We start from the raw sequence: 24,760 nt of genomic DNA, 5'->3' as shown, positions 1-24,760 counted from the left end.
CCTCAACATGGCACCCTCCCATGTCAAGCCCAGAATCAATCAAAGCCAAAAGGATGAGATACTTGAGCAATTCCACCCTTGGTCTTATGCCTGCCTATAGCCAGCCCACACAGCAGATTCCTGATGAAGCATCCTACTTCTTCAAACTCTGGCTGATCTGTCTCTGGGCTGCTACTAAATCAACCTTATAGTCCATTTTAGAAATTACTCCCATCAATAAGTGCATAGATTCCTTTTTTCCTCCATTTGTGCTGAGAAAAGTGCTAGTTGCTGATCCTTGTAATCTTATTGGTAAGTTTGAATGGAGTCTTACAGAACTTGCAATATATGGCCGGTTAATACTGGAAACAAAGCTACAATAATGATGCGGTAGTCACCAATCCTCAAATCAGACATACAAAACTTCATGCACTAACAAATAATCTTATCCTACTTATTTCACCATTGGCTATCCTATCAATATTTACAGCAAATATACAAACTAATAACAGTTTTTCAATTCCATCAACCAAGCCAAATCATAACAAAAATCCCATCCTTTATAAAATACAAAATCCATTGACATAAAAACTCCAACTACATATTATGTGCCAATTACAAAACACAAAAAAATTACATCATCCTCATGGTGAAGCAACACATTACCCCAAAAAAATCTGTCCTGATGAAATTATAGCATATCATTTTCATGTAAGACTTTTGTAATGATAATCCCTTAAAGCAGCAGTCATAAAGCCAGGAATGAAATCTGCCTCATGTCAGCGTTTACAATGAGAAGCACTTGCATGATTAGATGTCTTTGCGATCAATGCCGCCTCCTCTGACGATCATTAAGACTGCTCTTAACAGATTACAGCCCCCTCCCTGGCACGCACTGCCCCTCTCTCATCCCCATCCTGCCTGCTCCTCCTTCTTTAACACATACACACACAAACTGTAACACACATAGGAGGACCTGACTCCTTTATTTCTTCATCTGAACATTTTTGGAGCGTCCCGTCGCTCTATCAAGTGTTGGCTGATGAGATGCTCAATGAGTGACATTGATATGACATTCTAAGTAGTATAACTCTACTTTAAGTCAGATACCAGAAGCCATGGAGATGCTTGCCATATTATTATTCCACTTCTTGATTTTATGTTTTAATACATCAGGAGCCACAAGCCTCATCACAGGTAAGTCCTACACACTTAAAAATTTCATGCAGCTACTGCCAAAACTTACTTGTGGATTGCTTTTTGATGGGATTCTTCTTGCCTGATGCCATTCTTGATACTGGGTTCCTAAAAGTGGATGCATTCGAAACTAGAGGTAAGTAGCAGATATAGCATTTGCACTATTAGATACACTTGCAAGTCAAAAGTACACCAACAACAATAATATGTTGACTTTTGTCAGAAAGATACAAGTTTGACTATGTATTTTACAACTGTGAGATCCGAGATCATGCAAAGCATGTTAAGATTTAACAATATTTTGCATGTTTAATTAGGAGTAGTTAGAATTTCAAAATATTTTTCCCCAAATGAAATTATCCTGTCACTGTTTTCACTAGTGTAGCTTTGGATTTTGCTTGCCACGTATATAATTAACAGTGACGAATATAGCATCCAATACATGTACAGATATTAGCATCAACTTCAAAATTAAGTTGTATGGAATTGATATTTAAGGAACTGAACTACATTTCCATTGCACGTTTTTTTCATTCTGTAGTTGCATCATGAGCACATACTTATTAAACATTTAATTTTGTCCCATTTTAGAGTGTTGCACTTAATCAGGTGGACAGAAAATCGAGCATTATTTTTACTCTAAAACTGATTATTTTGGAATCAATGTTCCCCAAATTTATCTGAGTTGAGAACTTCTACCACTTGGTGGAAGAGCATCTATTAGTTAGACCGAAATATATTGGATAGCTAGAAAAACTATAGTCAAAATTGTGACTATCTTGTGTTGACTGTTGATAGGTCAGCGCATTTGCAAAGCGGGAAACAACAGGCCTTGTTACAAGCTTGCTTACTTCTCCGAGTTGCGGCGGAGGTTGAATTTTGCCGATGCCGACCTGGCTTGCCGTCGGGACGGCGGGCAGCTGCTGAGCGTGGAGTCGGCATCCGAGCAGAAGACCATCGAACAGCTCATTGCAGATTTGAGGCCGACCGATGGAGACTTCTGGATCGGGCTCCGGCGTAACCACGGCGACGAGGACAGCAGCGGCAGTAGTGAATGCTCATCGCAGTACCGCTGGTTAGATGGCACAAAGTCTACATTTAGGTAGGTTTGATTTAGGATGTATATTAACCTTTTGACTGCCATTACAAGGGAGACATTTGGGATAAAAAGAAACGTATCTATTCCATCTAAAGCCTATTATTATATTTGTTTTTTTTTTTAACTTAGATAGTCTTCTGTAAACACTCAATAGCTATAAAAGTTGCACAAACAATAACCTTTTTTAATGTTATAGAATGTTTAGCAGTGCTAATCATTGAACTTTGTATAGGACTAAAAAACATGCGTTTGTCCTATCAGAAACAACACAGAACCCCAATTATGATGTCATGCAAACTGTGATTACACCCAATCAGATTGTCCGGATTTCATCTTCATAGTGCTCTTAGAATGAATACTCTTCATTTAATTCCATTTTTCTATTACCATTCACGCACACAGTCTAATGGAATTGCAGTTTTTCCTTTTTTAAATATAGTACTTCTCGCTATGTTATGTCTCTGGTGATATGTATTGCACTATAGTACCAAATGACAGCCCCCAAAATGGCCATTCGATAAGATCAATAGCTCTCTCTTAAACAATTACAGTAAAAGTGGACATTACTACCCCCGAGAGAGAAAGATTTATCACCAGATTGAATTCGTTTTATCCGAGCAGGCTTAATAAAAGAGAGCTGAATGACAGTATGTGTGTGTGTGTGTGTGTGTGTGTATGTGTGTGTGTGTGTGTGTGTGTGTGTGTGTGTGTGTATGTGTGTGTGTGTGTGTATATGTGTGTGTACAGGAACTGGCATTCGGATGAGCCATCATGCGGCTATGAGGTGTGTGTGGTGATGTATCATCAGCCGTCCGCTCCCCCCAGCCTTGGTGGTCTTTACATGTTCCAGTGGAATGACGACAACTGTGAAACTAAGCACAATTTCATCTGCAAATACACAGCAGGTCAAACTCGCATGCTTATTTGAAGTATTTGAATCTGCTTACTTTACACTTTTTCTTCTGTTTTCTTTCTCCAGAAAAGTCAGGTGTTTCATCACCTCCTAACTCGACACATGCAGGTAAAATGCATTCTTTTTAACGGGATTTTTAATCTTTAAAGATCTTAATGGTGTTTTTTTTATCCTTATAGACATTTTCCCCTCATCTGTGCCATGGAATCCAAGTGATCACAGTGCAAAGAGAAATACAGGTTAGTCAATTATACCCACCCCCCCCCCCCCAAGCCTTACTTATATTATTTAGTTAATGAAACATATTGACACCATTGTCATATTATGTCCCATTTTGTCTTAGCAATGAATGTGATCTACATTATCATCCCCACAATTCCACTCATTCTACTGCTGCTGACGGTAACTTGTGTTTGCTGCTTCAAAATGCTCGTCGCAAGGTGAGGATTCGATAAATTTGACCTATCAATCAATAACTGCACACATCCAAAATGAAAAACGTGCTGGCAGGGCACACAAAGTCTTCGACCTTAATTTGAACTTCAATAATGCATTTCTATCGATCACAAAGCAGCTAATCTGCATTTGGATTGGCATAAACAAGGCGCCATTCTAAATTGATTTGTGTCTAACACCCTGATTGACCTCATTATTTCCAGCAATGATTTTTTTTCTCCCCCCACAGTGTTTATTTGTTTTCCTCCCGACAGACGGACGAAAAAGCAGAAATCCGAAGTAACGTTGACGGAATCCGGCGCCTCTCCGACGGACGTGTATAACATGATTCGCTCCCAAAAAGACGACGACTTGGTATCGACACGACCCCACACTAAAAACACATCCTTTCTCTGCTCGTCTCCCGACACCCCCACGGGGGATTACGACAACCTCGGAGGCCGCGATACCGAAAGCGGTTTCGTGACTCTGGCCAGCACCGAGAGTTGCTTCCTCAACTATGACCTCAACGACCTCAGCTTAGGCCGCCGAGGGACGCGGGACCTCTACAACTGCAGCTTAGGCCGTCCACCAAAGAAGGACACGGCCGACGGGGTTCTGGCTCGACCTGGGCTGTTTTACGAGCGCAGTCTGAACCGCCGTACCACTAAGAGTGAGCATTTCGGTAATGGCGGCGCCTACGGGGACCACGAGTTATTCGATGATATACTGGCGGCGAAGAGGGAGCTCTATGAGCCCAAAACGACGGCCGGAGGTGACACCGTCAAGGCGGATCTGTACCAGACGTACAACAACGATGGGAAAGTGGACTCTTACCAAAGCATCCTGGGAACGTACGGAGGGCGGAAATCCTACCAGGCCACGCTGGATGGCTATAAAAGTGGCTTCAATCTAAATGGAGGAAAGAGATACTTGGATGAACAACAATGGCTGGACAGCGAGAAGTACTGACATCATGTACATGTGTGTGTGTGTGTTGACATCAAGCTTACTGTGGATGATAAAAAGTTGCTTGCGTGTGGTTGTACATGGTTATGTAAATGGGGGAAATATACAGTAATTGAACATGACCTTTTTTTTTAACTGTATGTATATATATTTTTTCCAATAATGAAAATTTCTGCTACATGCCTCCCCCATTCAGAAAGATGTTAGTAGTTGAAGTCTAAAGAAACCATGGGTGTGATGGATGATGGTTGCTCCACTATAAGAACCCTGAAATTCTACATAAATAGGACAAATTGACTAAAATAGACATTAAATCCATTTTAAATCAGAGGACTGATAGTGAATAATCGCATTAGTGCCAATGACGGTAATAGACATTCAACCCATTTCGACTGGGAGGTATTCCCAATCAGTTCATGTTAAATAACTACAGTAGATTCACTGTTTGGACAAGTTATGAATTGATAAAACGGCAATCAGGATGAGTTTTAAGTATGATCATTACGGTGTTGCATGCACTGAACAATTCTCAGAGAAAATGCAGTTTGTTAATGACTCGAGCTTCTGTAAAATGAACCTAAACCAACAATAGAAATAAGACTTTTAGGAGAAATAAAGTGTTCGCATGAAGCATTTTATTTCTGTTCATTTCAAACTAGTGACTTTAAAAAAGTGAAATGGCCTTTTGCATGGACTGTTAAAATCTCACTAATGTGTGCTGTACCTGTAAACAGGGTAAAAATGTGCATTGTTTGTGTTTATGTAGAATTGTACAGTGGCACAGTAGAAGGGAATTTTGGTCCGACAAAGTCTATTTTGATTCATAATGCTTGTGATTGGTGAGGTAGCTCATTTATTTCGCAGCATGTTATGAAGGAATGTTAAAATATTTGTAAAGCAGTGTAATGTCTTCATTTCCACTGTGCTTTGTATGTTTGTTAACGAAATAAACAAATCAGATGGTCGTGTGGTTATTTTTATTTAAAAACAATGATTGTGTTCACAGTCACATTATTCTTTTATAACACATCAGACTTAAATTAATCTCATACATTCATTCTCTCACCTCACCCCCAATACTTTAAGAAACTATTTTAATGACATGATTCAAATACGGCTTTTCTTCCAGGCACCATTTTGAGGTCCGGGATGAAGGGAAACATGAATATAAACTGCTTCAGTTTAAAAAAAAAAACAAGTTTCTTGCTATTAAGCATCCACTGGAATGATTTTTCAAATGAATACACATACACAAACACACGCAATGTTCTTAAAGGGTTCTTCATCTCTTGAGACACACACTTCAAAACATGTACGTATGCATCTGTGTCAGGTCAAGGGGGAATGGATGTCTTACTTGGGCGAAAGAATTCAGAGGTCAGCCATGGCCCCGCGAGCGAGGCTGCTTTTGCCGTCTCGGTTTGAGGATGACGTAGCGCCTGAAGCTGGTGTGATGGTCTGATAGGAATGGGATATAAAACGCTCTGAAGAATGGAGAGGACCTATAAAGCAGACAGGCACATTTTACACAATTATGGTAGATATATATACAAATAAAAAAAACAATAATACAAAATAAGACATATCTACTGTATGCAGGATGTGAATGAGAAATACCTAGAAGCCTGGAGAAAAGGCTTATAAGCAATGACGTTCCATTCTTCCTTATTGGCTGCGTAGCGTGGTTCCAATGGTGTTTCTTCTTCTGTGTCGAGATCTACCAAGTAGTGGCAGTGTCGGATGTCCACCTGGATAGAGGTAAAATTAAGACATTTGTCATCAACTGATGAGATTGATTCCATGCTGTGGTGGGGATTACGTACATATCTGCTTGGCTCTTCTAGATTTTGGTCATTCATATCTACAGGTATGATCTTGGTGGCTTGAGGACCTGAAGCGTAGCGCTTGGGGAGTTGACCTTTGAAGTCGCTTTGGATGAAGTGTAGTTGCCAGCTGGGAGTTGGGGAGAGAAAATGTTGACAGTTCTTCATTAGCAATTCAAAAACTTGTTCAGGAAAATTAATAATTAGAATGTGGAAGAACATTTGGACAATTTAGTTGGTCCAACCTCAGATTTGCAAATCCTTACTTGGGTGGAAGAAGGAAGCTGCTGGGGAAGCGATACCATTCTTTGCCCACGCAAACACTAACTGGTCTGCTTTCGGGGACTGAGTGTAAAGTGGTGTCTTTGGCGATGCGGAGGAACTCTGGGTACAGGTCGAGAGGGGCGTGGTAACCTGTGGGATGTACAGAAAAGTAAGGAGATAGTAAAACGTGAGTATACACGCAAAGTTATAAAGTGCCACAACATGGGCCCACCTCTGAAAAGGGCCACGGACCGAGAGAGAGACACGACCCCAAACACGACAACGGCACTAAGTGCCAGCCAATTAGAGGAGACTGTGTAATGCTCCAGTCGGTAGCGCTGGAATAGGAAGTGGTAGCATTTCTGCAGGAAGAAAAAAAACAATGACTTTAGCTGCCCATCGGACACAATAGTGGAAAACGAAAACCCACCTGTAAGGATGAGAGGGCCACTGCGCCATTGAGGCAGATGAGAGGGTAAATGGGGAAGAGAAAGCGCTCTTCTTTGTGAGGTCGGGTGAAGAATATCAACATCCACAAGTACATGGGGGACAGGGTCAGCCAATAGGGACGGCCCAGGTTCTGCACTGCAGAAAAACACATGACCTACTTTTAAAGGGGAATCATTTACTCACAAAAATCTCCCCAAACTGACTCACCATTGAATTTGTGCAGAAGGGTCTCCATGAGAGCAGTGAGGGGCAGGGAAAAGAGGGCCAGAACAAACAAGAGATTAAAGTTCAGGGCCCCATTCATAAAGTAAAAGTGCCATGGCTCTGTACCTGTGAAGAAACCCAACACAAAACATTGTAGGATAGAAGGAAGAACGAATAGCAGTTGGAAGCAAACATAGTATTATATTTGGTGCATACTTTCTCTAGATGTCTAATAAATACTGCATCTGGCAAACTGTCTTTTTATAAGGTTCATCGTAAAAACAAGGTCAATTAAAGTGGATTAGTCATAAATGGGCATGATGCCACTGCTTACTTAACACTAGGCTATGTAAACATATATAAATACATTTTTATATATACACATCTATTTCTAATAGGTGTTAATTACCATACAGATCAGGTCCATGTGGTGTGAAGACATTATAAAGTAGAATATTGAGCGGAGCCACCACTAGCTTGCCATAAAAGAAAGAGTCCACTGCCACTAAAGGACCCTGATTAAAGAAAAACAAAAATTCATTATTTCCCACTGGCGATGTGCTTATTATAATTATTTTTCATTTGTTTTACCAGCAATATCAGCAAAGCAATAGCAGACCAGGTGATAAAACTCTTCCACTGCCTCTTCATCACAAGTAAGTCAAATGCAATTGGAAGCCTGCAAATGCATTAAAATGTAATTTAAAAAAAACGTATGACTGGTTGTTTTGGTAAATAGGAATACCCAATCAGAGCGGAGAATGGCCAGCCAATGATGGCACCGCCCGCTACGCCCATGATGGCTAACGGCGTGGAGTCCTGGAACCACCCTGTCATTGCAACAAGTGTTGTGTACATGCAGAAGGAGGAGGGCAGGAATGCTGTAGAAGTAAAGAAAGAAAAGAAGATGAGATGAAGAAAATCCCCTAGCAATGTCATAAACTAGAAGAATTCTAACAACCTGCAGACGAGATAAACATTCCGGTGCTCAGGACCAGAAAAGCCAGCATCAGGCGACCGACGTGCAAACCGAATTTCTTACAAACGGCCCTAGAAACAAAAAGTGTTCAATGCCATTAGTTATTATTAGTCTCCATAGCCAGTGTTGTTTCATTTTAATTCGGTAGAAAGATAAATTCTACTTCCAACTGCTGCAGTTAAGAACAATCATCAATGAATGTTGGAACTCACTTGTAAAAATAAAGCTCACAGGCACAGCAGCAGAAAGCGAGGACACAGCGTACAAAGTAGAATACCAACACCTGCAAGGAAAAGCAAATGGTTACAACTAGCACATGTTCTAGTGTGATAGTATACACCGAGGAACGCTTGCCTTGCTCGTTTGCAGTACATGGGCGTGCAAACAGGCCGGCAGCGCGTGAAGCCACAAGTAAGCGTAGGACCTGATGGCGTATAGCGGTGAGTATTCCCATGTTTGCATTCCTGTGCCATAAAGCAGGTAGTGCATCTGTCAGAAAAGAGTCATCACAACTATTACAGAAGTATCAGGAGTGCCCGAAGTCAGTTGGGATAGTCAGCACCCCCCATGACCCTTGTGAGGATAAAGTACTTCAGAAAATGAATGGATATTATGTGTCAGTGCAAGTGCAAATGGGTGATTTCATGGGCTTATTCAAATCTAAGATATTTAAAATGTCATTTTTCACAATAAGTTATTATTATGCATCATTAGATGTATTACTTACAGGTTCCCAGTAGTTGAAGGTCTCATCGCAGTCAGAAATGTTGCTAAGCAACGCTGCACAGAAGCGTGCTGAAAGCAGACATTTAAATGCAGTGGAACCTTCAGGGGCCCACACTTGCCCACCACGACTTATTGACCTAAAAAAAAAACCATAAACATGGTCGACATTTAGTTTAGTTTAGAATATAGGGTTAGGATTAGAGTTAAAGTTGGGGTTAGAATGTAAGGTGAGAGTTAGAATCTAGGGTTAGGCTTAGATGTAAGTTTAGCCTTAGAATATAGGGTTAGGGTTGTTGTTAAAAGGGTTAGGGTTTAGCCTTAGAATTAGGGCTAGGGTTAGGTTTAGGGATGGGGTTAGGGTAGGCGGTTAGGTGTATAGTTAGAGTAAGAATATAGGGTTGGGTTAGGGTTCGGTGAATGCGCATCTGATACTGGCGGGGTTCGGTAGCTCCAACAAGGTTAAGATCCACTGGTTTAGAGAGAGGATTAGAAATATTTTGTCACGAAACTGCTATTTAAGCAGCCGCTTCCCATCCCAAGCTGTCAGTGATCAACCCGCAGACGCACAATACAACAGCGGCATGTCAACTGTCCCTCGTCCCTTCCCTTTACTCACTCTTGCCGGATCTCTGTGGCTTTACTCTCATCACCTCCTTTTTCCTCTTTAGGCGTCCGATTTTCTGTGGATCCGGTGACGTTATTTGCATCTTGTCTGATTCCTCGCCCTTTTCGCTGGCGAGGCGCCTTCGCCGCCATGTTTACTGACGGACCTCCTGACTCGACCTTCGTGTATTTCCGTCAATGTTCGGCTCGGGACACAGACGAGAGCCTCTGATTGGTCCGTTTGGTATACTCGTATATAATGGCAATAAAAGCATTCAATTCAATTTATCATGTAAGTTTGATAATAAAACACGTAAGCAATAACTCTCCAACATAAAAAAAGAGTGAAAAGTATAGCATATTAACCCTCTATTTATCTACTATCCCTTTTTAATGATTTTGAATGCATATGTTTTGCACTTTGTCCATTACACAAAGAAATCTATCAAAATGCTTCATATCAATGTCATATGTGGATTGTAAAGACAACACACCATCCATTCCTTTAAAATATCATTTATTGTATACAAATGACTGTACAATAGTACAATATTGCTCTTCCTCACATTTCTCATGTGGAGCAATTTACAATTTATGGATGAAACACGCATATGCAAACTACATATTCACATTGTTCTGTCATTTTGACTTGGTCTCTGACTCAGATAATAAATAATGTTGTCTAATAAATATATGAATGATAAAACAGATGCATTGGTGTACTTTTTACATTCTCTGCAACCCCTAAATTATTAAATGAAACGCCTCTAAAATATAAAACCTCTTATAGCCAAAGTCAAGGATTCCAAGTGTTACCTGATAATGAAATTCAAAGATGAGGACAATAATGTCTCTAAACGTTTGTGAAACTGAAGGGCTTGGCTATGTGACAATGCATGTGTGTGAGAGTGATAAATAAGCCTGTAACAATAGCTGGTCTGGCTCAAATCGGGATGCGAGAACTTATCTATAAGTTTAATATGCTCCACAGTCCCACAAGAGGCCTCTCGGACCAAGCTGTGGAACTTCTGGTTCTCCCACGCCGAGCCCGTCCAAAAGCTGATGTCGAAACTGTAGACCTCGGGGAAGAGAGAATACGTGGTGAAGGGTGTCCCGGGAGTCGGACGGAGCACAAACTGTTGCGAGAAGCGTGGGTCGGGCGACCAGAGCAGACGCCAGTCTGGAATTGAGAACATCAGTACGGCGAGGAGGTCCAGATTTAAAGTCACAGTGACACTGAGGAGGCTGACGTCACTTGTGCTACTTGAGAGCACTTTGCCGATTAATCCCATGGGCTGTGCCGTCAGGTGTAGACCTTCCTGCTTGGTATCCATGGAGATGCCATAAGGAGTGAGTAGATCACCCAAACTTTGTTCAAGAACTTTGAGTGGCTCATACTTTTTAGGAAGAAGACCAGTTAACAAGAGCTCGTGAAATGCCGGAAGACCCCAGTGGTTGACCGGAATATTTTGGAACACAACACCACTGATACCAAGTAAGTTTGTCTTACAGTTGCCATTATTCTCCAGTTTGATTCCCTTTATATTCCTATTTTTCATTTCTTCTTCCCCATTAGTCCACTCTTCTTTTTTAGCAACAAGGGCTTCTATTTGGGTGCACAGTGAGGGGCGCAATATATAAAGAGCAGTTTCTTCCTCAAGGTCAACATCAGAGGAGCATAAAGACCTAATTTCTTCAACTCCTTTACAATTCATGACATTTTTTGCTGGCTTTGCAATCAATCTATCCTCACCTTCCAACTCCTTGGTAGTGTTACTACAAGCCTCTGTGCTCATCTCTTTCTGACACGCGTGAATCAGATACATAAGCGTAGGGTCGATGTCGGAGCAGCATAACTGCAATTGTTTGGCTGTGAGGAGGAGAGGGAGAGTCTCTGTCACCATGGCGACCATCCACTTTTCCTGCAGTCTTTCAAGAATAAAATCTTGCACCAATTTGACAGGATGGACAGAATCGGAGGTGAGAAAGCCCCTGAGAACACACAAAACATAGTAAACAACTTGAATGGTAGTTTTCGGAGAAAATATTTTTTTTTTTGGAGAGGACATGATACCGAAACATGTAATCGCTGAGCTCTGCAGGAATGTTGTACTGGATTGTCACTTCTTCCAAAGTTTCTTCCATTTTTAACACTCGAGGGCAGCTGAAGGGGACACTGCGAGTAAACACGTGGAGCAAAGCATTCTCCAAATGGAAGCCTTTATCCTGGCTCCTGTGGAATTAAAATGTTAAACCTACATTCCAATCCCACATGAAAAGAACATGTTTTTATTGAACACTCACCTTTATATCTTACCTGTATCCCGTGCATTTGTAGGCCTGGTATTTCTCGCTCTCAAAAGGGCGGACATCACTAAGGATGAGATTTGCCTCTGTTGCCATAGCGACCACCTGCCAGCTGTTGTGTCGCTCTCGTCTGGGCTGGTCGGCGGGTGTGCCGCCTTGTCCATTGCACAGGGAAACGTGAACCTCTCCGTCTTCAGCTAACACTTGAGTGCAACTGCAAGCAAGGACGCAAAGGTTTAAATTAGGGATATCTAGTAATTTCTTGGCAACATTATTTTGTGATTTTGGGGGTGCAGGATTGTCTACAAAACAGTATTTCACTGCACATCATTTAATTTTAAAAATAAATAATGAATCCATTACTCAATCACTATCAAGCCTTCCAATTATTTATACAACGGTGTCTCTTCTGCACTGCAAATCCATAATGCAATTAAGAAGCCAATTTTTACCTGAGAAAGAAGTCCTTGAGAAGTTGCCTGTTCTTTTTAACACCACTCTTTCTCCCACAGTGAGGAAAATTAAAGACCACACAATCAAATATATGCCCTTTGAGGGATGCACATTCTTCCAGCTTTGTGCAGTCTACCTCAAAAAGCACTCTTCCGCCTGCAACATAAAAGCAAGCAAATGTGGCATAGGCAACAGCACAGGAGCTATTTAGGAGCAACAAAACAAATGCTTACCTGAGTCCTTGATGCTTTGCGTGTTATTGAATGCACATTCCTGCCGCATTGCCTCCTCCTGCGGCTGCAGACAAGTGGCAGTAACGTTCACCTCTGGTGAAAAGTGACACAGAGCTGCAGAAAACGAGAAGTTCCCTTCTCCCACCAGCAAGACTGATTGTGAACGCGACATGATGATAAATTGATAGTTCACTGCCCTCTCCAGAAAAAAGGATTTTGCACCTTTCTAAAAGTAATTCTCTTCTTATTGCAAAGGATACCTACGTGGGAGCGTTGCTGTTTTAGAAATTCAATTGATCGTTTAGTTTACCCAAAAATAGTTCAACCTTATCAAGATTTACGGGCTTGATCTCTCGGAAGATCGTGATTAATCTTCTCATCCAAAGCCTTCGTTCTTATCACGTTACGACTATAGTTGTCCGGTAAGAAACAAGACATGTTATGTTAATTTCTCAATGAAAAAATAATCATTTCAGAAAGTACACAAACATAAACACGTTATACTTATGTTTTCTAAATAAATAAATAAAAATATATATTTTTTATAAATGCATCTGACAGATGGGGTGCAGCGGTCATTTTTTTCCAAGGGACATTTAATCCAGTGACACACAACAGCTGGAGGATCAGTTCCTTCATCCCACTCCCAAAGAATCTTCGTTCTCTGCCGAATTTTGTTTGATTTTCCAATGAATCGTTCCCGATTTCTCCCTGAAATTTAAGGTATAAAAATCCGAAACGTTACTATGAAAAAAGGATGCAGAAGCGCCCACTTTTGTTGATGCTAAGGTCATGCAAGCTAACCGTACTGTATCAGGTGCATAAGATGAGAGCATCATTCCATGTGTCCTTTCAGTGAATGATACCCTTTTGTTATTATATTTGTCAATACGCTAATTTTCAGAAAGCACTTGCACTAATCAATATTGGACGGATCTTATTGTGGTCATGTTTGTTTGCGTTTCTCCTCAGTATCCCTGCACCTAACATAAAATGGTGAATCCACATCACTTTAGGGGGTCATTTTAATGTAACTCATTTTTGTGATGCAATGTGCACCTAGTGATTCCAAACGTGATGGTTGTGCGTCATTTTGAAAGACTGTTTTCTTCTAAAAGGTCTTGCAGCCCCCATGGGCAGTGTTCTGGCTTTGTCTCCCGGTGCGGGCCATCAGAACTGGCCTTTTTCTACGGACCCCCCTCTTTCACGGTGGGATGCACATCCTGCTCATTGGTACACCCCACCACGCTGGGAGAGGAGAGATGGACGTCTACCTAACCCAGGCAGTTTTCACTCTCTTCACAGAAGTTGCAAAGGTTTGCTTAAAATGCCATTTTCATTCATTCATTTTCCATCTCGCTTACCCTCATCCATATTCTTCTCCTCCTCCCAGATGTGTTTCCTCAACAGATTGAGGGAGTCAAGATGATTGTCAATAAAACTCTAAGCAGCTTCTTTAAGGTGATGCTCGCCACTTTTCATTCAATTGGAATTTTTCTCAGATGTAACTAGAATTTAGTAATACAACCATGGATGTGTTTGTCTTCAGGTTAGTCATACCCTCCACCTAAGTGCTGTCAGTCCTTCATACTATCGATTTCATGTGGAGCACCTGCAGTCTGACGATTACAGCAAAGACAAAGTAAACATTAGTCACAATTGTGAATGTGTATGTGTTGTATAGATACAAACAAGTTGTATATTGATGCCTTATAAACCTCCAGGATGCTCCCGCACTGATCGGTGAGATGGATTCCTCGGGCAGTCTAAATGCTCATGCTTTGCTGCATCTGACTGAACGTGTACGAGCCAGATCGGTCTTTCAGGTAAAAACTAAATAAAAAAAAAAAAGATTATATTTTTAAAAATATTTTATGTTTTCCCCAAATTAACAATGCACTACAGAATTCATAGCTTCTTATGTATGAATTGTGGTTGTATTGATTGACTTAATAACTATTTTGTTGTAGTGTAACTGTATTATAGTGTAATAGTAACAAGCTCCAAAAAAGAAAATGATCCTGGATAGTGTGCTAGCTGAACACAATAGATGCAATTTATTCTGGGTATGACATCTTCCGTTTGGAATTTTTTTGAGTGGGTGAGGCCTTGGCAGCTGAGGAAGGGAAAAATAAATAGCATCGAAGTGCATTATTTTGTCTGTCACTTTTTAAAATTATTTGTTGTCCAAAATATAATTTGCTCTCATTTTAAAGTCGCCTGCTCTAGTAAGACCTTCAATTTATAAAATTGACATAAAACTTCATTTGAATTGCAGTTGAAGTCCAAAAATACGGAATTATGTTGTCTCTCTTGGATAAAACATTTTTTTTGTTTTTTTTAATGATACCACATTTTACATTTCAATTTAGACCCAGCAGTCCCAGTTTGTAACATGGCAGTTTGAAACAGAGTACAGGGGGAGTGACTTCACTGCTGCAGTGACCGTGGCTAATCCGGATGTTCTTAGAGAATCAGGTACACTTTTAATGTGAGCCAGGGTCACTGTCCTCCAACTTGAGAGCTACATTGTGTCTCAACATTGTTTATCCTTTCCCCACACAGTTATTCTAGTGGCTCACTTTCTACAAAGTGTGTCCTCTAATCTGGTATTAGGAGGTGAACTGGTCTACCACCGAGGCAGAGCAGAAGAGGGTGGAATCCTCACACTGGCTGGACAGTATTCAAGTGGGATTTCCTTGTGAATTAAGTAAATGTAGCCGTAATATTGATTCAACCGTTGAAGGATCTCACAGAACTTTCTGTCCCTCTTTGTGTTTAGGACCAAATTGGGTGGCGACACTGAATGCTGGGAAAGGAGGAGCTCATGCTAGCTACTATCACCGAGCCAACAAGCAGGTATTGGATCTGACATCATTTAATCTAACTTTCAGTACTAATGCATGGATATGCTCTATGGGCTACTAGATCCAAGTAGGAGTGGAATTTGAAGCCAGTACCAGAACTCAGGAGACAACAACCTCATTTGGATACCAGATGGAACTACCTGAGGCTAACATGGTCTTTCGAGGTATGATTTGTTTTGATTGCCATGAGAATTTTTAAAGATTGTTCATGCCATTTTTTTGCAGGTATGATAAACAGTCGCTGTATCATTGGTGGAGTGCTGGAGAAACGATTAAGCCCACTCCCTGCCACTCTAATTTTGGGCGCCTTTGTCAACCACCGTGGTGACAAGCTCCAAGTAGGTCTCGGTGTCAATGTGGGACATTAGTCTTCTTTTTTTAAATCCTGGAATGACATTGACAACTGTAATGTTGAGGGGGGGAGTCCCAGAAACTGCTTTAGGGACTCAGTCTTGATTCAATCCTTTTTGTTGAGTCAAATGTGAAAAAGAGCAGCCTATTATGGTCTAGAATTTGAGAAAAGTTCCTGAATTCAATTCGATCTACCTCTGAAACCAAAGGGGATTATTTATTTTATATTTTGTTGCTGTCCAGTTATGCAGAAATACTGATGGCAAGTTTCTAAGAAGAAAACAATGCTATTTATTTATTTATTCTATTAATGTGTGCCGCAAAATTCTGATTTAATAATACAACCATATCTAGATCATAAATATGTTTTGTTTTAGCAACAACAAAGTCAAACACAATTAGTTGAGCAGCTCCTACTTTTTGGGCCTTTGTGCAAAAAAAAGAAAAACACAAACAGCAATAAAATGTTTGTGGATTTTTAAATCAATATAGTTTATGTTGAAAAATGGGAAAGAAATGCATCCAAAGCAGTATATGTGAGGACCAATTAATGAATTATACAGGTTTGTACAGTACTTTTCTTTTCATGCACTATTTGCATGCTCTGGTCATTATTTATGTATTCATTGTTATTTATCCTTTTAACAAAGCCATGTGGAAAGGTGTGTATATTTTTTAATTGGATTATTAAACGCTTTTATTTCTATTGTATATCATCGTTTAATTTTTCGAGCAATCACTGCACAGGACAAAACATCTGCACTTACATCCAATACTAAGGCTGTATTAGTCACTGCAAAAAATATATATTTTAATCAACAATACTGCAATTCTTTGTCAAACTATGTATTTTTTTACAGTCGTGGTATTATCTTTTTATATCTGATTTGAAAAGTGGATTCAAATTGCCTGAAAACAATTTCTTATTCAAAAGGCTTAATGCGTTCATTTGTTTACATTAGAAAGAAATGTTCATTTCATTTTAATTGGATTTTTAAATCTAAATCTACATACAAAACAGACATTGTTATGTTGTTGAAGCCTGTGAAATAATACCACCAACCTAAAACAAGGGATCCCAAATAATATTTTAATACAAAGGCATATAAATGTTTGCTGTACATTCATAAATACAAATATTTATACAAACTGTACACTTGCTTATGTTAGAAAATGCTATTTCTGATCAACATGGATGTTTTCATCTCATGTGTTATTTGTCTTTAAAAAGAGATGAGAAAAATCCTTTTCCTCCTTCGCCTTTCAATTTGAGAGACTTGCTTCTCTGGAGTCCTCCTGAGCTCCTTCGCTCTTGTTCAACTGCCTTTAATCTGTCCTCTTCCTTCTGCAGCACCTGTTGATTGATCACCAAGCGCATATCCTCCTGCCAGACAAAATGTCAGACTTAATATCCAATTTTTTTTTGTAGCATTATGCTGCCCACTTACTGTATACATTTCAGTCTATTTTAGGCCTACCTGCCAAGCATCAAGCTCTTGGGAGAGCGCCACTTTGTGTTGGATGGTGTTGAGAAGCTGTTTCGTCAATAATTCCTTCTCCTGCCGCACCGTGGCAAATTCACCCTCGAGCAAACTGGAAATAGGTAAGTTCACCATGATAATTATCAAGTAGGATATTTTTAGCCACATGGCGTGTAGTGTTGTTACCTATAACTTGGCGCTCCTGGTCTGTTCTGAAATGGCTTGATTTCCTCTCTCAGTGATTCCAGTTCTACTCGTTGGGATTGCAACTGAGACGGGGTGGATATAAAAAATCAGTCATGTGAGATAATAACAACACATGGAAAAGGGCACTCTCATAAAAGTATTCTATATGTGATCTTGCTCATTTGTGTATGGGAACTTGTTCAATAAGGCAATTTGACATATACATACATTGCAGCACTATTTTTGTTGTAATTGAATGTGATTGAGTGTAGTGATAAATGAAGTTTTTACAAACCTCCTCTTTCAGTGCTGCTATTTCATCATCTCTTGCTTGTAATGCCACAGAGTGGGATAGTAGTGCATCTTTGGCCTGTAGATTATAGGGTAGGGGGGTAGATTTAGGTCCTAATTGCAACCTATTTTGATTCAACAATAAAAGCATACATATACATATACCTCCATAGATGGGCATGCATACATATTTCATAGATGCAACAAAATATTAGGTGGTTTAGGTGTACATTGGTCAATGCATTCAAAATTCAGCAAAAGCGCAACTGTTTATTAGTGGTTAGTACGCAGTGAGAATAGAAATGGGAGCTTTTTGTGTATGTGTGTGTGTGTTCACTTTATGTACCTGGGATTGCTGAATTTCACTAAGCAGCGATAGAGGTTGTGTATGCGTAATGTCCAGGGCGCTCTCTTCTCCCAGGCTCAGGGCATTTTTCTGCAGAGAGCGATTTATGGTACGCAACTCAAACACCACCCCTTGTTCCTGCTCTAACTACACAAACACACACACACACACACAGTGAGTGACATATTACACTCCGAGGTCTACCAGTACAATGGTTGACTTTGTGTGTTAGTACCCCGTTATTAGTGAGGGGGGTGAGTGAAGACAAAGACCACCCAATGGCTATAATTTGAGCACCCATTGTCCCAGGCCGGCCATTTATTTACCTCTGCCTCTTTTTCCTTCAGTTGCACCTGCAGCTCGGACACTCTGTCCCTCATGGTGTCCCGCTCAGAGCGTAGCCTGTCGCTGTCTTCCTGGGAAGCCTTGAGCTGGGCTTCCATGTGACAAAGGCGCCCCTTCAAAACTCGACTCTGTAGAGTGAAAAGTTTCAGCATGAATTAAGAGGTAGTGTTTCATACAATTTTTTTTATTTAACTCCTGTTGATTTCTATATATGGTATTTTTCTGCTCCCCATTGGCTTTTCCATTCAAATTGAACATTAAACCACAAAAAAATACTATCTTTCGGGGTGCTATTGACAGTCCATAGGACTCACAACATTTATAGCCATACCAGTCAATTCCATTGACAGCCATATATACATTATATTATATTATATATAGTATCACCCAACAGAAAAACCACATTTATAGCCATACCAGTCTATTCTATTATTGACAGCCATATATATATATATATATATATATATATATATATATATATATATATATATATATATATATATATATATATATATATATATATATATATATATATATATATATATATATATATATATATATATATATATATATATATATATATATATATATATATATATATATATATATATATATATATATATATATATATATATATATATATATATATATATATATATATATATATATATATATATATATATATATATATATATATATATATATATATATATATATATATATATATATATATATATATATATATATATATATATATATATATATATATATATATATATATATATATATATATATATATATATATATATATATATATATATATATATATATATATATATATATATATATATATATATATATATATATATATATATATATATATATATATATATATATATATATATATATATATATATATATATATATATATATATATATATATATATATATATAGAAATATATATATACTATGTTATATTATATATAGTGTCACCCTACAGCAAAACTGCCATCCCAAGTTGCATTTTGGTAGTTTCTAATATTAAGATAATTTTTCCATTATGGACAGTGTGGGGAAAGCAATACTCAAGACTTTTGTTCTGCTTTCTAAAGAGGAGACTTTACATAATATGCTTATAAAGGTGTGTCAGTGATATTTCTACCTCGGCTAGAGTGTTTTCTAATTGCGTGGAGCTGATACTGCGGCTAAAGGAGGAGTCGTCCATCTCTTCTCTCAGCGTGCGAATCTCAGTCCTCAAGGAATGTTCCAGCGTCACAGCCTACAAAGGTACGGTATCAAAGTGGAAAAGTTGACAACTCCAAAAACCAGTTCCACGACATTGCTTTTGCTTTTGAATTTCCTTCCGCCTCGTCTGGTGCCATGAGTGCAACGTCAAGAACGGAGTGTTAAAACCCGCTCGATGGGTGGTGACGTGAAACACACCTCTGATAGCTGTTCCACTAAGCGTTGGTTATGATTGGATAACTGGGTTAGTTGTTCACTCTCATCTCTGCGCCGGTCCCGTCCCTGAGAGTGATGGCGGTCTAATTCGGATCGCAAAGCGGCCAAATCTCCATTCAGTTCGGCTTCTTTCTGCCCAGATGCTAGTTCGTTCATCTCCATTCTTCTTTGTATAACGTGCTTCTGTTGCTGTAACATCTGAAAAATTCAATGCAACACTTCATTTTCAAAAACATGGATTTTTTTGCAAGATTTATTCCATCTAAACTAAATTGACTGTCGTAATCATAGACATATATTAATATTTTTCTTGTTTCCAATATGAGATACTCATATACCAATGCATTAATCCACCAATTTGATGTAATTTAATACTGAGCTGTTTAACATAGGGGCATTTCTAATTAAAATATTGTGCCGTTTGGATCATTTTGCTTAACAGTGTTTCTCAGTGTGTTAAAGATTTGCTACGATTGCATAGCTGCACTAGTTGATTCTTTGTGGTGTTTTAATATTTTGCTTCCTGGTAGCTACTCACAAGCTTAGTGTTATTACAGTAATGTTAATGATGGGTTGGAATAAAACCACTTGAATGTTTTGAACCAAAAGCTACACTTGGGTGAAAACCACAGACAATATTGGAGATTGAATAATACATTTACCTCCACTTCTATTTCTTTCTCCTCCAGAGCAGCGGCCAATTCCTCATTCTTCTCCAGCAGAGCCTGTCCTAGCTCTGCAGCCAGAATCAAGTCCGTCTCTATGTCCCCCCTGCTGTCGATGCTCCTGGGATCTGAAGTCACCGTTGGCATGGCAAAGGAGAGCGAGATCGAGGAGGAGGACGAAAGGGGGAAAAAAGAGTCCTCCAGGCTGGGAGAAGGGACACTGTTCTTCCTCGGGCTGAGCATGATATCGTGTTTGCAGGCGTCAGATGGAAAACATTGTCCTAGGAATGACAGGTAAGTGGGGAAACCCCCCAAAAAGTCCTTCACAGCAGTGATTTGATCGTTATTCAATTAGTCTTCGTGAATTGCTCTCTATTGAAAACCAAAAGGTCCTGACGCTGGTGTTATTCCCCAGTCTTATCCTGTTTGGGACAAGAACACAAGTATAAATATAGGGCAGAAAACATGAAGGTTCCCTCTGGCTGTTTTCTAGTCACCTAATCTCTATTCTTCTTTGTCTGAGAGTCGCCTTTGTCACGTTCTGTCCGAAATTCCACATCCACTAATACTGCTGGCATTGTTTTGATTCACTCGCAGAGTTCCAATTTTTCCTGCCCAATAGGTCAACAAAAGTTTCCACAAGAAAAAAAACCTTTACTCAATCCTTGCTGATCTGATTGAGCCATTTTCATGGCATTGACTTTCAAAGATATAGTTTCTGATAACAAAGCGTGAATTTGCCTTTTTGGCATGCGATATTATCCAACGTGAGTGTTATGAATGAATAGTTTGTTATGTTTTCCCCCTTTGTTTGGGATTGTAAAGCAGGCAAAATATTCATATAAACCACTCAGTACCATATTGACAAACACAACAATAAAGTAGCAAGTCAATCAAAACTTAATTTGAAGAACTTGTGTTTAATTTTTATCATTCTAACCATGCAGCCTGTTCCTTATTCCCAGTTTTCTCTGATTGGAACCACAATAATCCTTAATATTGGCATATTTCTCATTCTAATTCCAATAGATAGACAAAAATAGTCTAATGTCAGTCACACTATCCTTCAATTGAACTTAGAGAGCCAAAAAACAGTCTTACCTGAGCGTCCTCACTGGCAACTCAAGCCAAAGAATAATAGTCTTCCTGTTTGGTGAGTGTGTGTTTGCACAGGAGAGGTTGTGCTGGTTCCCTTGGCAGTGCAGTGCACATATGTAAATACAGGTAGAAGCTCCACCTCTTGTAAGGAAAAGAGGTGTGGAAGAATCAGGGAGAAAGCAGCAAAAGATGTCCAGAAAGTCTGACATCTAGTGGATGAACAAAGATGAAACGAACCCAAGACTGGCCTCAAAGAAATACTTACTCTAGTGTGAGCCCCCTGGACCAGTTTGGCACAAACATGAGGGCGGGTGGAGGTCAGAAAACAAGCAACAGTTTGTCAAATCTGCACGCCCCACCATCCACAACACCCCCTCACCCTTCCTGTTTACCTACTTGAAAGCTTTTCAAAGGACTTCTGTGTAAGTCGTTCTTCAGCAAGGGCACGCGATGGAGGCAGTACAAATAGTGGGCGGCATCATAACATCTCCTACTAAAGGATAAAGCTCACAAGGAGGAGGCCATAGAGGGTGCAAACATGCCTTGCAAATTATTTCTGTTATTCTCATTTTGCCTTTTGTTGCCATGCTTGGACGCTGGAAGACAGATGCCTAAACTTTCTGCTAGAAAACGCTGTGCTGACTCGGAATGTAGCTGTAGGTACCCACTGTTTTGAGTCAAGTCTTCCTGTGACTGACTTTTCCATTTCTGCACAGATGCTATCCTGATTGCTCGTGCCGTGCAGGATTACAGCCCAGGAGACTGCAGGTTCATCTCCATCAGACAGGGGCAACTTGTTTATGTCTATGCCATGCTTCAGGACACTGGCAACCTCTTCTGGGCAGGCAGTGTGAGTAGATTTTGTGTTATTAATAGATAGTGTAGTAGTACTGTTTAGTCCAAGTTTGGTGTAATAACAATTGTAATGGCAGTCCTATGAATTTTCATGATTAAAATATCACCTGTCCTATACTTCCAGGTTCAGGATTCCTATTATGGGGGACAAGAAGCTCGGATTGGTCACTTTCCCAGCTCTGTTGTGGAAGAGGTTCAGGCTCTGGAACCGGCTAACACCGAAGTGAAAACAACTGTGGGTGAACACACATACGCTACACAACTATGTGGTTGATGGTGGTTCTTATTTTCTATTTTCCTTTCTGATTTCAGAAATGGGACTTTTACTGTAACTGAAATGGCTTCCATCAAGGAAGAAAACACGTTTTGCCATTTACTTTACTTTTTGCAGCAGCCACTTTACTAGGCCATCAGCAGAATCCAATTCACAGTTTGCATTTCGTAGAATCGTATTAGGAACTGTTGCACAAAGCAGAACTTTTTCCAAATTGACGAGCAGTAGATAATGCTTGCTTTTCTAACATAGCACTTTTCCACACGTTATTCTAACATTTTCTTAAAGGCATGTTCTTTAAGAGAACTGAAAATAAACATCACTTTTTAAAATCAGTCCTATAGGTCATGTGTGTTTACATTTAAATCAATGACTCTATCATTAATAAAACAATAACTTGGCTTTTCTAAGAATAAACCCAATATTTATTCTATGTATTGTGTTAATACACTGGGGTGTCCTCAGCATTTGCAAAGATTAATACGGAGCATTTTTAGGTCTATTTTAACTCTATTGGACTTAAGTGCACTCACACAGAAAAAAATACAAGTTATTCCTTGCATTTTTAGGCCTTTTCTCTGCAAAAAAAAAATACTAAATTAAGTTAGATACTGGTTTATTAGAAGGTTCTTTGCAGGAATCTAGACATGGCCTACCCACCTATACATGTGCCCACAAAACAGGCTAAATACAAACACATGCAGAATTTAGTAGTGATGATTAGTAGTGAAACTGCGTCAGAGGCACGTTAACTTCACTCTACATTTTCTGCTTGGCTGTTCCATCCTCACAGGAGATTGGGATGTTGCGCTCGGGGCCAGGTGAAGACCTTGGCACTGTGATTGTCAGCACGCCGTCGAACGACAAGCTGGAGGTGATATCAGCGCAAGACACTCCGGCGGGGGGGAGCTTGTACTTCCGCAGGAACTCCCTTGACACGTAGCCGTGGTCATCCTGGAGAGTCGAGAACGGAATTCAATCACATCAGTGTTTATAAGTTGAGTTGCGACCTTTTCACTGACCTGTCTATCTTCATGCTTGGCGTGTATTGTGATGAACTCATCGCTGACGTTGACGTTCAGCTCGTCTGGTGAGAAATGCTTCACGTCCAGGTAAATAACATAGCGATCCTTTTCCACATGCATCTACAAATTGGACAGCAAACCTCTTTGTAAGACTAAGAATCCTGAAGTGTCTAGTTAATTTAAAGAAAAAAAAAAACCTTGAAAATGATGCATGTTTAGATACTTTACCTCACTGTGTCCATTTTCAGGCCAGCTTAACCAACGCATGAGACTTGGGCGCATCCAAGCAAAGGACCAAGGGAAAGGCCAGACGAGGGGCCAATCGGTCGGCGAATCGCCCAAGGACAGGTCAGCACGTCGGTATGGAAATCCCCTGCGGTACCAGGGGTACTGAATAGGAATATCCATGGTGACTATCCGGATGAGATGAAATAACGATGAGGTGTCCGAGTTTGACACTTGGTCTCAGATGGGTGCTCACTGTGCTTTCCCGCTGCACATTTATACTACTTTACCCACACATCCCATCCCATCCTGAGCAACTCTGTCCACAATCCCCCCCACACCGAACCATAACAGCCCACGGGTACAGTGACCCTGCCAAAAGCTTGATTTTTCTGGAACAATGATGTCAACTGTTTGTCTCACCACTGCCCTCATTGTTTGATCCTTCCAATGGTGAATTAGTGTCTCTCCATTTTTTCTCTCTCTCTCTCTCTGATTCTCCATCTAGTCTGGTCATGAGGTGACATTGGCTCAGAATACTGCTGATGTTGCCGATGTTCTCTACCCAGGAAATGCCCCTGTCTGGATCCCGGTGCACGTGTTTGTATGAGAACGAGCTGCCAGAGTATTAGACTGCTGGCCTTCGAGTGCCAGC

At 39.9% G+C, this 24,760-nt stretch overlaps 7 protein-coding genes across 8 annotated transcripts; 3 read left to right on the top strand and 4 right to left on the bottom strand.

The window, feature by feature from the left end:
• Positions 1–960: 960 nt before the first annotated feature.
• On the top strand, positions 961–5,180 carry layna (layilin a). Its single transcript, XM_077740903.1, has 8 exons — positions 961–1,176; positions 1,292–1,312; positions 1,975–2,278; positions 3,023–3,180; positions 3,255–3,296; positions 3,368–3,427; positions 3,532–3,628; positions 3,899–5,180. Exons 1-8 carry the CDS (start codon positions 1,098–1,100, stop codon positions 4,593–4,595), a joined length of 1,458 nt encoding a protein of 485 aa, XP_077597029.1. The 5' UTR covers positions 961–1,097; the 3' UTR covers positions 4,596–5,180.
• A 372-nt stretch (positions 5,181–5,552) lies between these two features.
• On the bottom strand, positions 5,553–9,845 carry alg9 (ALG9 alpha-1,2-mannosyltransferase). Its single transcript, XM_077741320.1, has 15 exons — positions 9,655–9,845; positions 9,040–9,175; positions 8,667–8,801; positions 8,525–8,595; positions 8,295–8,383; positions 8,079–8,214; positions 7,925–8,012; positions 7,743–7,848; positions 7,337–7,459; positions 7,110–7,264; positions 6,912–7,041; positions 6,682–6,829; positions 6,416–6,545; positions 6,210–6,340; positions 5,553–6,094 (listed from the first exon to the last, which is right to left on the bottom strand). The coding sequence occupies exons 1-15, from the start codon at positions 9,792–9,794 to the stop codon at positions 5,971–5,973; spliced, it is 1,842 nt and encodes a 613-aa protein (XP_077597446.1). The 5' UTR covers positions 9,795–9,845; the 3' UTR covers positions 5,553–5,970.
• A 296-nt stretch (positions 9,846–10,141) lies between these two features.
• Positions 10,142–13,035, bottom strand: fdxacb1 (ferredoxin-fold anticodon binding domain containing 1). Its single transcript, XM_077740771.1, has 5 exons — positions 12,635–13,035; positions 12,401–12,557; positions 11,959–12,162; positions 11,716–11,874; positions 10,142–11,633 (listed from the first exon to the last, which is right to left on the bottom strand). The coding sequence occupies exons 1-5, from the start codon at positions 12,804–12,806 to the stop codon at positions 10,454–10,456; spliced, it is 1,872 nt and encodes a 623-aa protein (XP_077596897.1). The 5' UTR covers positions 12,807–13,035; the 3' UTR covers positions 10,142–10,453.
• Positions 13,036–13,213: 178 nt separating this feature from the next.
• On the top strand, positions 13,214–16,563 carry LOC144212691 (mitochondrial import receptor subunit TOM40B). Its single transcript, XM_077740774.1, has 10 exons — positions 13,214–13,357; positions 13,753–13,950; positions 14,028–14,095; positions 14,184–14,276; positions 14,359–14,460; positions 15,007–15,112; positions 15,200–15,322; positions 15,417–15,493; positions 15,563–15,665; positions 15,727–16,563. The coding sequence occupies exons 2-10, from the start codon at positions 13,767–13,769 to the stop codon at positions 15,867–15,869; spliced, it is 999 nt and encodes a 332-aa protein (XP_077596900.1). The 5' UTR covers positions 13,214–13,357; positions 13,753–13,766; the 3' UTR covers positions 15,870–16,563.
• A 356-nt stretch (positions 16,564–16,919) lies between these two features.
• Positions 16,920–21,882, bottom strand: bicdl2 (BICD family like cargo adaptor 2). The gene is made up of 10 exons (XM_077740778.1): positions 21,730–21,882; positions 20,626–21,050; positions 19,946–20,161; positions 19,665–19,781; positions 18,483–18,629; positions 18,157–18,303; positions 17,815–17,889; positions 17,520–17,602; positions 17,331–17,445; positions 16,920–17,236 (listed from the first exon to the last, which is right to left on the bottom strand). The coding sequence occupies exons 2-10, from the start codon at positions 20,869–20,871 to the stop codon at positions 17,066–17,068; spliced, it is 1,317 nt and encodes a 438-aa protein (XP_077596904.1). The 5' UTR covers positions 20,872–21,050; positions 21,730–21,882; the 3' UTR covers positions 16,920–17,065.
• Positions 20,735–23,190, top strand: mia (MIA SH3 domain containing). 2 transcript variants are annotated; one of them, XM_077740777.1, is made up of 4 exons: positions 20,735–20,922; positions 22,443–22,576; positions 22,706–22,816; positions 22,894–23,190. In XM_077740777.1, the coding sequence occupies exons 1-4, from the start codon at positions 20,895–20,897 to the stop codon at positions 22,915–22,917; spliced, it is 297 nt and encodes a 98-aa protein (XP_077596903.1). In that variant the 5' UTR covers positions 20,735–20,894; the 3' UTR covers positions 22,918–23,190. The 2 variants fall into 2 exon arrangements, with proteins under 2 accessions (XP_077596903.1, XP_077596902.1); XM_077740776.1 differs by lacking the exon at positions 20,735–20,922 and adding an exon at positions 22,150–22,382.
• A 264-nt stretch (positions 23,191–23,454) lies between these two features.
• On the bottom strand, positions 23,455–24,370 carry LOC144212692 (alpha-crystallin B chain-like). The gene is made up of 3 exons (XM_077740775.1): positions 24,109–24,370; positions 23,878–24,000; positions 23,455–23,809 (listed from the first exon to the last, which is right to left on the bottom strand). The coding sequence occupies exons 1-3, from the start codon at positions 24,286–24,288 to the stop codon at positions 23,615–23,617; spliced, it is 498 nt and encodes a 165-aa protein (XP_077596901.1). The 5' UTR covers positions 24,289–24,370; the 3' UTR covers positions 23,455–23,614.
• Positions 24,371–24,760: the final 390 nt, after the last annotated feature.

The sequence above is a fragment of the Stigmatopora nigra genome, chromosome 19, assembly GCF_051989575.1.
Source record: "Stigmatopora nigra isolate UIUO_SnigA chromosome 19, RoL_Snig_1.1, whole genome shotgun sequence".
In the NCBI taxonomy this organism is placed as follows: Eukaryota; Metazoa; Chordata; class Actinopteri; order Syngnathiformes; family Syngnathidae; genus Stigmatopora; species Stigmatopora nigra.
The sequence above is the reverse complement of the archived record's forward strand: the minus strand, read 5'-3'. Positions and strand labels throughout refer to the sequence as shown.